The 12572-nt window shown below is 41.6% G+C and overlaps 1 protein-coding gene across 1 annotated transcript in view; it reads left to right on the plus strand.

The window, feature by feature from the left end:
* Positions 1–12572, plus strand: part of lpgat1 (lysophosphatidylglycerol acyltransferase 1) — a 69560-nt gene that overhangs the window by 37600 nt on the left and 19388 nt on the right. Inside the window, exons 4-6 of the mRNA XM_018094115.2 lie at positions 554–649; positions 6892–7165; positions 11058–11184. Of these exons, the coding sequence (XP_017949604.1) occupies positions 554–649; positions 6892–7165; positions 11058–11184 (497 nt within the window). The remainder of the gene's footprint in view (positions 1–553; positions 650–6891; positions 7166–11057; positions 11185–12572) is intronic.

Here is a 12572-nt window from a genome sequence, read left to right on the forward strand (position 1 = left end):
TGGGGTGGGGTGGGGGGGGGGTGTGTGCGGATGGGGGGGTGTTTGGGGTGGGGGGGTGCGTGCGGATGGGGGGGTGTTTGGGGTGGGGGGGTGTTTGGGGTGGGGGGGTGCGTGCGGATGGGGGGGGTGGGGGGGTTGCGTGCGGATGGGGGGGTGCGTGCGGATGGGGGGGTGGGGGGGCTGCGTGCGGATGGGGGGGTGTTTGGGGTGGCGGGGGGGTGCGGGTGGCGGGTGTTTGGGGTGGTCACCTAATCATGCATGGGGAAAAAAAAATACCGTCAAATACCGTGATACCGATATAATTTTGAAAAATACCGTGATATAAATTTTTGGTCATACCGCCCAGCACTAGCTTTACGTGCAACTGACTGAGAAAATCTGCATGGATGTAGTTGCACTTGCGGTTATAAATGACCCCCTCGTGTGTAAGTGGAAAGTAAAGGTATTTTTGTAATTCTATCATTAACTTAAAGGCAGGTACTTCACTTGTATTAGCTCAACTTGTTGGGAGCTTCCCGAATACATACTAGTGACATTTCTTTCTCTGTTGCAGGTTGTACGACAGATGATGTGGCTTATGGACCATATATTTAAATATACAAATTTTGGTATTGTGTCACTAGTACACGGCGATTTCTTTATTCGACAGGTAAGGATACACAGAGTGTAACACCCAGCCATAGCTTCATGTTGAGCTTCATTAAAAATGTTTGCTGTTGATATGTGGTCAAATGTCTCTTCTTAAGGGACTAGTGACACTTTCCAGGTTTAAACAGGAATGTATCATAATGTCTATATTAACCTGCCCAGCGCTAATCACTCCTTGCAACTGACCCCTTTACATTTCTGTGCCTCCCCAGCTCCTGATATCTACCCTGTGTCAGTCACTAACACTGCTTCAGAGCAGACAAATGTAGGCTGAAGGACAAACTCAAACTTTATTTCAGCCTAATGGGACTTCACCCTGCTGCCCAAGGCCAATGTCACTCGCATGGCCGCTCTGCTTGAAGCTGTGTCGGTGACTTACACAGTCTAGTAACCAAGGGCTACAGGAGGCAGAGGAAAATGGGGGCACCTTTGTAAGCAGCCGTTAGGGCTGGGAAGGTTTGTATTGGCATTGTGACATGTTCCTGTAAAACCGGAAACTTGTAACTATCTATTTAAAGAAAATGTAAGTTCTTGCTGTGGTCTGTGTGTGTAACCTTATATACTTAAATCTAGAACAGTAGCAGCAACCAGCCAGACTTTGCTTGTAAGGGCTCTGGCACACGGTGGAGATTAGTCGCCCGCGAACAATGAGTTTTATCGCGGGCGACTAATCTCCCCCGTGTGCCAGAGCCCTTAGGGTGAAGACACACAGAGCTACTAGTAGCAGCTACTTGTCGTGGCTACTAAAATAGACAATGCTGGTCATTTACTGATAATTGTCTCTACGTGTGTTTTAGCAGGGTATTTTCTGAAATGTAGTAGCAGTGACAAGTAGCTGCTACTTAGTAGCTCTGTGTGTCTTCCCCCTTAATGGTGAAGACACACTGAGCTACTAGTAGCAGCTACTTTTTCACGGCTACTAAACCATAGACAATACTAAGAAGTGCCTCTGCTAAAACACACGTAGAGACAGTTATCAGTAAATGATCAGCATTGTCTGTTTCATTAGCCGTGACAAGTAGCTGCTACTAGTAGCTCCGTGTGTCTTCACCCTTAAAGGAACCCTGTTTGTAAGTGTTCTTATCATAATATAAATAAGTAGAATTTACTTGTCCTTGATTCTATACCTATTGAGAACCTACAGCCTATTCGGCACATAGAAAATTGTTTTTATATTTTATATCAGCCCTTTTTCATTGGCCATTCCCCTAATAACAAATGTGACATCAGTTGTCTTGTTAGTGTATATAGTGTTATAATTCCCTATGTGAATGACAGCATCTGGACACATTTTTAGCCAAAAGTATGTAGACACACCATCTAAAATGACATGTTTCTGAGTTGGAACACTCACTGCTGAGTTCCAAATCTCCAGAAGCACCAGAACTATCTGTAGGTTTTTATGGGATCAAACCCAATATCACCATGTGTCTGCAGGAGTGGTTTAAAGGGCAGCGTGACTGCATCGGAAATTTGTCCTCTGGAGTGCAAAATGCCATTTTGTAATCTGGCAGTCGGATGGAAAAGCTTGGGTGTGGCAGATGCCAGATGAAAATTCCCTGATTAAATACATGATGGTGAAGATTGGTGGAAGTGGAATAATGGTCTTGGTCTGGTTTCCGTGGTTTCAGTTAGGGACCCTGGTTTCATTTAAAACAACCGTTAAGGCTAAGCGCACTGTGACATTCTTGACAATTCTGTGATTCCCACTGTGGCAGCAGTTTGGGAAAGACTTTCTTCTATTTTAGCACAATAATGACCCATGCACAAAGCAAAGTCTGTACAGAATGTTTTTGCTGATATAGGAGTGATACAGGAGACCTGGCTGGTCTGATCTTAACCCTAGTGGGTTGAATTGGGTGCCAAGTGTGAGCCAGGATGATCCTCAACATCTGTGCCCAAAATCACTAACGCTCTTGTGTCGGAATGGAATCTGATTCCTCCAGCAATGCTCCAACGTCTACTGGAATGCCTTCCTTTTTGTTTTGTTTTGGCAACAAAGGGAGGGCCAACCAATATCCAAGGCTATTGTGATACTAATATCTACAGCCAGTATTAATGGTTGTATATATAGTTTATGTATGTGAGTGTATAGATTGGTAGGTGTGGGTTGTGTGTGCTGGGTTTACTTGGATGGGTTGAACTTGATGGTCTTTTTTCAACCCTATGTAACTATGTAACCTCATATTAATACCCTTGGCTGGGAATGAGATATTGTGTCTGGATACTTTTGGCCAATTACTATACAGTGGAGGAAATAATTATTTGACCCCTCACTGATTTTGTAAGTTTGTCCAATGACAAAGAAATGAAAAGTCTCAGAACAGTATCATTTCAATGGTAGGTTTATTTTAACAGTGGCAGATAGCACATCAAAAGGAAAATCGAAAAAATAACTTTAAATAAAAGATAGCAACTGATTTTATTTACCAGTAGGTCCTTCCAACGGACACGAGGGCACCCACTCCGTTTAGAAGAAGGGAGGTTCCATTTAAATATTCGGAAAGGATTTTTTACAGTGAGAGCTGTGAGGTTGTGGAATTCCCTCCCCGAATCAGTCGTACTGGCTGATACATTATATAGCTTTAAGAAGGGGCTGGATGGATTCTTAGCAAGTGAGGGAATACACGGTTATGGGAGATAGCTCTTAGTACAAGTTGATACAGGGACTGGTCCGATTGCCATCTTGGAGTCAGGAAGGAATTTTTTCCCCTCTGAGGCAAATTAGAGAGGCTTCAGATGGGGTTTTTTGCCTTCCTCTGGATCAACTTGTAGTTAGGCAGGTTAGGTATAGGCATTATGGTTGAACTTGATGGACGTATGTCTTTTTTCAACCCAACTTACTATGTTACTATGTTACTATGTTACTATGATTTGCATTTCATTGAGTGAAATAAGTTTTTGAACCCCTACCAACCATTAAGAGTTCTGGCTCCCACAGAGTGGTTAGACACTTCTACTCAATTAGTCAACCTCATTAAGGACACCTGTCTTAACTAGTCACCTGTATAAAAGACACCTGTCCACAGAATCAATCAATTAAGCAGACTCCAAACTCTCCAACATGGGAAAGACCAAAGAGCTGTCCAAGGATGTCAGAGACAAAATTGTAGACCTGCACAAGGCTGGAATGGGCTACAAAACCATTAGCAAGAAGCTGGGAGAGAAGGTGACAACTGTTGGTGCGATTGTTCGAAAATGGAAGGAGCACAAAATGACCATCAATCGACCTCGCTTTGGGGCTCCACGCAAGATCTCACCTCGTGGGGTGTCAATGATTCTGAGAAAGGTGAAAAAGCATCCTAGAACTACACGGGAGGAGTTAGTTAATGACCTCAAATTAGCAGGGACCACAGTCACCAAGAAAACCATTGGAAACACATTACACCGCAATGGATTAAAATCCTGCAGGGCTCGCAAGGTCCCCCTGCTCAAGAAGGCACATGTGCAGGCCCGTCTGAAGTTTGCCAATGAACACCTGTATGATTCTGTGAGTGACTGGGAGAAGGTGCTGTGGTCTGATGAGACCAAAATAGAGCTCTTTGGCATTAACTCAACTTGCTGTGTTTGGAGGAAGAAAAATGCTGCCTATGACCCCCAAAACACCGTCCCCACCGTCAAGCATGGGGGTGGAAACATTTTGCTTTGGGGGTGTTTTTCTGCTAAGGGCACAGGACAACTTATTCGCATTAACGGGAAAATGGACGGAGCCATGTATCGTGAAATCCTGAACGACAACCTCCTTCCCTCTGCCAGGAAACTGAAAATGGGTCGTGGATGGGTGTTCCAGCACGACAATGACCCAAAACATACAGCAAAGGCAACAAAGGAGTGGCTCAAGAAGAAGCACATTAAGGTCATGGAGTGGCCTAGTCAGTCTCCGGACCTTAATCCAATAGAAAACCTATGGAGGGAGCTCAAGCTCAGAGTTGCACAGAGACAGCCTCGAAACCTTAGGGATTTAGAGATGATCTGCAAAGAGGAGTGGACCAACATTCCTCCTAAAATGTGCGCAAACTTGGTCATCAATTACAAGAAACGTTTGACCTCTGTGCTTGCAAACAAGGGTTTTTCCACTAAGTATTAAGTCCTTTTTTGTTAGAGGGTTCAAAAACTTATTTCACTCAATGAAATGCAAATCAGTTGCTATCTTTTATTTAAAGTTATTTTTTCGATTTTCCTTTTGATGTGCTATCTGCCACTGTTAAAATAAACCTACCATTGAAATGATACTGTTCTGAGACTTTTCATTTCTTTGTCATTGGACAAACTTACAAAATCAGTGAGGGGTCAAATAATTATTTCCTCCACTGTATATCTATAAGAAGGCCTAACCTGACCCACAAAAAAACTCAAAGAAGCAGAGGGAAACTGGCACGGGAGAAACCCCCATCTAGCTGAGCCTTTACTTACATTCAAGTGTTAATACATACAGGGGTTTCTTTTTTTTTTTACCAGTAAATCTGACAATGGCCAGTAGGCTACACACAACTCTATCCACGAGAAGCAGCAACTCCCTGCTTTTTAGTCTCTGCTTCTCTGTAGCACTTATGAGACCCTACATGTGCCATTGCCCTAAGAGTGACAAAATATTTCCCTACAATGCTCTGCTGGACTCCTTGTGGCACTTGAAAATGTATTCAACCCCCATCCATTATCAGCATATTTCTGGCCCTAAGCTTTTGGGAATTTTGCATAATTAATATAATTACGCTTGAAGGATATTTTCAGATCCGTAACGCTACACTAATTACAAACTTAGAAGCAAATAATCTTGGAGGAAAACAAATGTCCTTGGCCATCGCCTGCCTAGAAACGCTTCAGAGGGAATGAAATATGTAATAGATGTGTTTTCCTCCAAATGGTACATAGCACAAACTTACTTAGAGACTCCCTCATGATTAATTACAGGCGTTTATGGGATCTGATCTCTCTCTTGTGCTGCCAGAGAAAATCCAGATCGGGATTCTTGGCGGTGGAACCCCTATCAGCAGATGTCACAATAAATAAATGTCTGCAGGCGACTGTATGGAAATCAAAGCACAAATAAACTATCCAGGACTGTTGTGTTTGTAACTGGATTTATAAAAAATAGTACATGATTAGTTTTAAAGGGGAGCGTTAATCTAAAGCAGGGCTACTACACTGAAAGGTTTTAGGGTTCTTTTTAATACCAAAACATTGTAGTCTATATTTCTGAAGCTAGGTTTCTGGCATCTGTGTTGGCTTCATGATCTATAGTGGTCCTGTAGTTCTGATTGGCTGGTCTGACTTCTAATGCAGTGATCCCCAACCAGTGGCTCCTGAGCAACATGTTGCTCCCCAACCCCTTGGATGTTGCTCCCAGTGACCTTAACACAAGTGTTTATATTTTAATTCCTGGCTTGGAGGCAAGTTTGGGTTGCATAAAAAAACGGGTACTGCCAAGCAGAGCCTCCTGTAGTCTTGACAGTCCACATAAAGGATAGGATTGACAGCCAATCAATCATGGTTATTATTTGGCACCCTAAGAATATTTTTCATGCTTGTGTTGCTCCCCAACCCTTTTTATGTTTCAGTGTGGCTCAGGGGTAAAAAAAGGTTTGGGGATCCCTGTTCTAATGGCATTTTATGTTCACCTGGTTTGTTTGTCTTCTTAAATGTCATTGCTTAGTGATGATACAGATGGAGCCATTGTTATTTACTGCATCAAAACACATGTAGCAAAGATGAACAGTGTTGTCCACAAATCTTGCCCTAAGTGGCCTTCAAGCTGATAATGCAGGAATAATGTGTCTACAAACATCTCACGTAATTGTTCTTCAGACTTGCCACACCCCTAGGTTGGGACTTCTCCCATAGACTATTTAGTTGAAGAAGAAACGCTAGGCTCTAGTCTAATTTTCTTATAGCCAGGTTAAGCATTTAATTAGCCCTGGATACTGTGATTTGCTTTATTTCAGCTAACAAAGTGGCTAACTGTGTCCATGTGCTAAATCCAGAGAGAGCTTTCAAAATACAGTTCCTGCCCTTGCCCATTAACCATGGCCAGACAGTAAAATACTTATAAATACATATATTTTTTGGGGCATGCCATACATTGAGCTTCCTTATAACTTAATTTGTTCTGGTTCCAAGGGAATTGGGCACGTGCCTGGTGGTTACATCCATAGGAGAGACCTTGATGTTCAAGGTGTGTGTAACGTTGAGAGATAGAAGATCTTTCCTTAGTTATCCCCTAATTATTCTTGGATCCGATTGCAGGGCAAAGCCTACCGTGATCAACAGCTCGTGTTACTGAAAGACCATCTTGAGAAGTACTACAGAAGCCGGGATCGTAAGTGGATCATTTTGTTCCCAGAAGGAGGCTTTCTCAGGAAACGAAGGGAAACCAGTCAGTTGTACGCCAAGAAAAATAGCCTCCCGCATCTGACCCATGTTACCCTCCCGAGACTGGGAGCTACACAAGTCATATTGAATACACTGCTTGCTCAGCAGGAAAATGGAACCCCTACAGCAGGAAACACAGAGGTAAAAGGTAAGAGATTGCGTTATGTGGAATCCTTTGGGAATGGGCAGAAAAATTGCGGTTCAGTTATATGTATTTTTGTTCAATGTGGGCACATCTTATTGTGCTCACATAGTAGATGGAATGAGTAATTTTGTAGTGCATCTATTACATAGAATACTAAAAAAAATATATATATATAATGTGTGATATATCCTATATATAAGGTAATTATACAGAAAAGTAAAGTTATTATGGCCTCCAAGGACTGGAGCTTAACAGTTCTTTTACATAGTGCAGTCGAGAGGGCAGTATCACAATTATCATATTCTGTAGTTATTAATTAAATCAGTGGTTTGAAATCAAAGGTTTCTGAAAAGGCACAGATTAGGCATATGGCACTGACTGCAGCTAAGCACAACTGTGGTGTGATTGGCCGAACCCTGTGTCAGTCCAGGAGAGTCCTGCCTGGTTTCCTTGATTTGGAAAACTGTTGGGGTCAAAACTAGACGAGTGGCATCCCTATAAGTGACAGAAAGTGACTTTGCCCTGACTAGTAGATAGGATTTATAGCATCAATATCGCAATGGAAACCACTTAAATGTTTTTTTTTCCAAAGAAATGTTGTAGTTATAGCAAAAGCAGAAAAGGTTGCCCTTATGGAAAGTTGTATCCAATATGCAGCCATCCGGTCATTACCTGCACAGGTTCAAGATCTGTGAATCAGCAGTACTAGCTAATTATAGATTCCAGTAGAGAAAATACTGTACAGGTATGGGATCCGTTATCCAGAAAGCTCCAAATTACGGGAAGGCCATCTCCCATAGACTCTATTTTATGCAAATAATTCTAACTTTTAAAAATAATTTCCTTTTTTCTCTGTAAAACACTTGTATTTCATTCTACCTAATCTATAATTAATCTTTATTGTAGGCAAAACAATCCTGTTGGGTTTATTTAATGTTTAACTAAAGCTGGCCATACAGGTCTTCCGACAAACGTTCGGATATTGATCGTAGGTTTAAATGAGACAATCTAAAACTAATATTCACACTTAAATTGTAGGATGTTCTGAACATGAAATAGTTGGCAGCACCAATCGTACGAAAGTGACTCCCATTGTAGGTGCCCCCAAGGATATGGGCCGATACACAATACATGCGCAGATTAGTTATCAGACCGTGTTTCTAACATGTCCGATCGAATAATAAATAATTATCTGGACAATAATTCTGATCCCGCACGCAGTCCGTCTGTGCCAACGTTAAGATATGGTTATCCAAAATACAGAAAGACTCCTTATCCAAAAACCCCAGGTCGCAAGCATTTTGGATAACAGAATAATACCTTGGAATAATACCATTATATATATATATATATATATATATATATATATATATATATATATATATACCATTATAAATCCGCCTAAATAGCCAAGTGTTGGCAGGAATATAATGATTTCGGTTCCGTAGTTGGGGCATTATAGGTTGGCATTTCTTTGTGTTTGGTAGGTGCCTCACTGTATAAAGGATACATTTTTTCAGTATGACTACAACTAAAGTGAATAAGCTTAGAAGGATTGGGTTGTAGAGAGCAAACAAAACCGCAGCACTTAGAAATGGTTACGAAACAGCAAATGAGCCAGGAAGTGTCTCAATACAAAATTGCAGGTGTGTAGATATTATCAACTGGAGAGTTTATAAAACTGAGCTAAATGAGATAAGAGTGCTCCGTTTCCCATATCACCCTGTTAAAAACATGAGCTTCCCTTGGATCCGTTCCCTGACTTAAAGAAGAACTAAACACTAAAAATGAATATGGCTAAAATGCCATATTTTATATACTGTACTTCCTGCACAAGCCTAAAGATTCAGCATCTAAATACCAGCAATGATCCAAACCTGTCACGGGGGGGCCACCATCTTGGAAAGTGTCAGTGGCACTGCACATGCTCAGTGGGCCCTGGGCAGCCATTCAGAAGCTGAGCTTAGGGGTCCTTGCAAATTATCAAGCAGAAAATGAGGTTGGCCTGTCACATAAGCTGATGCTACTGGGCTGATGATTAAAATGTGGTGCTGATTGAACTGGTATCTGTATTAATTACTAATTGGCCTTATATTGTGACATTTATATTCTGTATACACAGTATAGTGTGAGTGGGTCCCTAAGCTCAGGTTATACTGTGCCATTTATATTCTGTATATACAGTATAGTGTGAGTGGGTCCCTAAGCTCAGGTTATACTGTGCCATTTATATTCTGTATATACAGTATAGTGTGAGTGGGTCCCTAAGCTCAGGTTATACTGTGACATTTATATTCTGTATATACAGTATATAGTGAGTGGGTCCCTAAGCTCAGGTTATTTTGTGACATTTATATTCTGTATACACAGTATAGTGTGAGTGGGTCCCTAAACTCAGCAGCACAGAACATGTGCAATCAGCAGAAAATAAGATGGGGGGGCTACTGGGGGCATCTTCGGGGGCACAGATCTTCCCAAAGCCCAAAACATAATGTACAGCATTTCCCTTTCTTTTCTTAAATCTGCTCCTTAAGTAAATACAGTGAAATTGGCATTATATTGTAGCGAGGATAACAGAAGAGGAAATGTCAGAGTCCAACTGGCACAGGCTATGTAGCTGTTCCACTAAATGACACAGATCAAATAGTGTTTTTGCACTTTACAAGATCATTACCCGGGAACATCTGATAAAACCCAGGCTGGCGCAATGGCTCTGCGAGGGGCCCGGAAGGATTAAATGTTAATTCAATAGAAATGTTTGGGTTTCCATTGTCTGTTAGGTTAATGAAGAGCGCTGAGCCAAAATGAAAACCCTTTCCAACCGGTCCTTTTTGCTGAAATATTAATGCCCTGGGCTTAATGCCTTACATTTCAATTGCTCGTTCAGTACTTAAGTAGCTGAAAAATAAGCTTTGAGGATGTTCCATAGGGAAAGCCCACAGGGCTGTGTTTGCCTACAGGAGAATGGCGGGATGCTGATTGATTGGGGACGGGATAATTGTGTGGCTTTTAAAACTAAGGATAATTGCCCGATGTTTGCAATAACTACTTGTGTCTGGCAGCTGTGCCAAGCACCTAGTTATAAAGCCTGGTATCTTGTATTAAGAATCTATGGGGCTAGCATTTCATGCCTTACCAGGATATGTTGGCATCAAAGAAATAGTTGCGGACCTACATCTGTCCATGGAGAACGTTCTTTAACTAGGTGGGCGGTATTTGCCCTACAGTTGGCAGTGTTTTTCATTTCGGCAATGCCAGACTATAAATGCCCATATTGGCTCCTATTGGAGCAGTTAGACTCATTGACCTCCAGTCCTGCCTGTGGCCACAAATATTCTCTCTTCTGCCTATATATATTATATTATATTATATTCCCAGTAAGGGGGTTGTTACCGTCAAATAAACTTTTTTTGCAATTAGTCTTCATTTCTTATTATTTGAAGTTCTTGAATGATTTCGCTTTTTGTTCAGCAGCTCTCCAGTTTGGAATTTCAGGAGCTGTCTGGTTGCTAGGGTCCAATTTAACCTAGCAACCAGGTTTGGAAAAGAAACAGGAATAGCGAAGGGCATGCATAGAAAGATAAGTATAAAAAGTAACAATAACAAAACAATTGTAGCCTCACAGAGCAATAGTTTCTGGCTGCCGGGGTCAGCGACCCCCCATTTGAAAGCTGGAAAGAGTCAGAAGAGAAAGGCAGATTATTCAAAAACTATTAAAGATAAATAATGAAGATCAAATTAAAACTTGCTAAGAATAGGCTGTTCTATAATGTATTAAAGATTAACCTGAAGGTGAACCATCCCTTTAATTAAACCCAGAGAGCTGAAATATGGGAAATATATTTTGTTTAGAATTTAAGATTTTTAACTCTCAACTGTTTTTTTTTTTTTCCAGAAAGAAAACAAAAAGGCCTGCAATGGGTGATAGATGCCACCATTGGATACCCCAATGCCCACCCTATGGACATCCAAACCTGGATTCTGGGCTACAGGCAACCCACGGTCACACATGTCTATTACAGGTAGGGTTCCATCCTATTGGTTGCAGATATACACTATATATTCAGCATATAATCCACTGCACTACACTTACATGGCCTTTTTGATTGCATTTCTTGTGACTCTAGTAGTTAGCAACAGCTTTGAAAGGTCCCTAGTTGGACAACCCTGAAACTGGACCTTTTGTCCCTTTGATCGCTATGCCATTTAGTTTACACCTAGGGTGGCCAGCCTGTGGCAGTACATTCCCAGCAACTTTGCCATTAGGCTGCTTAGGCTGATAAGTTGCAAAGGGGGCAAAGTTGTTATAATGTGGCTGACTCCTCTCATTAATAGGTTATTAATGTTATGTGAAGTTGATGTTGCCCTTTCAGGGTGGACAAAAGTCCTGATAGGCTGAGATCAAATAATGCTGCAGCCAATTGGAGCTTTGATCTGACCCCCGAGCCTGATGTCGGCTTCTGAGACATCTGGAAGAAAAGTTGTATAATGCACCTTAACACGGGGCCTATAGTACATTAGTAAGTTACTCGCCGGAGAGTTTATTAAAGTGATAGTGACCTGTTTCTATTGTGTTGACTATATTAATACGCAGAGATAAGTCCTTGCAAAGTAGCGCTTCTAAAAAGGCTGCCGACATGATCAAACCAGCAACCATCAATATTGTCACATAAACTAACTATAATTACTTACTGTGTTTATATCAACTATACCTTGGAGCAGTTTGTCTCCATAGGATTCCTAAGAATTTCTATCCCTCCTTTGGTTGATATCTGCGCCATCTTTGGGTAAAGCATTAAATAAGTTGCTGACTCCAACGGGCCAAGCCAGCAGCTAATATTGCCACAGGTATGGGCCCCAAACAGTAAAAATCAGACCCATACAGTTTTTAAAAGAACAGTTCAGTCTAAAAATGAAAACGGGTAAAATAGACAGAAAAATTGTCTTCAATATAGTTAGTTAGGCAAAAATGCCGTCTATAAAGGCTGGAGTGGGCAGATGTCTAACATAATAGCCAGAACTCTACTTCCTGCTTTACAGCTCTCTTAACAGTCAGATGGCGCAGTCAGTAACCAATCAGTGACTTGAGGGGGGCATATGAGACATAAAGTCACTGACTAACTAAGAGGTTAGAGAGCTGAAAGCAGGAAGTAGAGTTCTGGCTATTATGTTAGACATCTGCCAACTCCAGCCTTTATGGATTACTTTTTTGCCTAACTATATAACAAATATGTGCTTTAAGCTGGCTGTACATATGGAGACCTGCGCATTTAGCAGGGTTCAATCCGGCAGATCTGATCACTGACCCAGGAGCCAACAATCAGATCACACTGAAACAATGGTGACGGGTAGGGCTCTTATTTGCATTTTCTTCTTTTTAACTGGCATACACAAGGTGCTTGAAGATGCC

Source organism: Xenopus tropicalis, chromosome 5 (genome assembly GCF_000004195.4).
Source record: "Xenopus tropicalis strain Nigerian chromosome 5, UCB_Xtro_10.0, whole genome shotgun sequence".
Taxonomy (NCBI): domain Eukaryota; kingdom Metazoa; phylum Chordata; class Amphibia; order Anura; family Pipidae; genus Xenopus; species Xenopus tropicalis.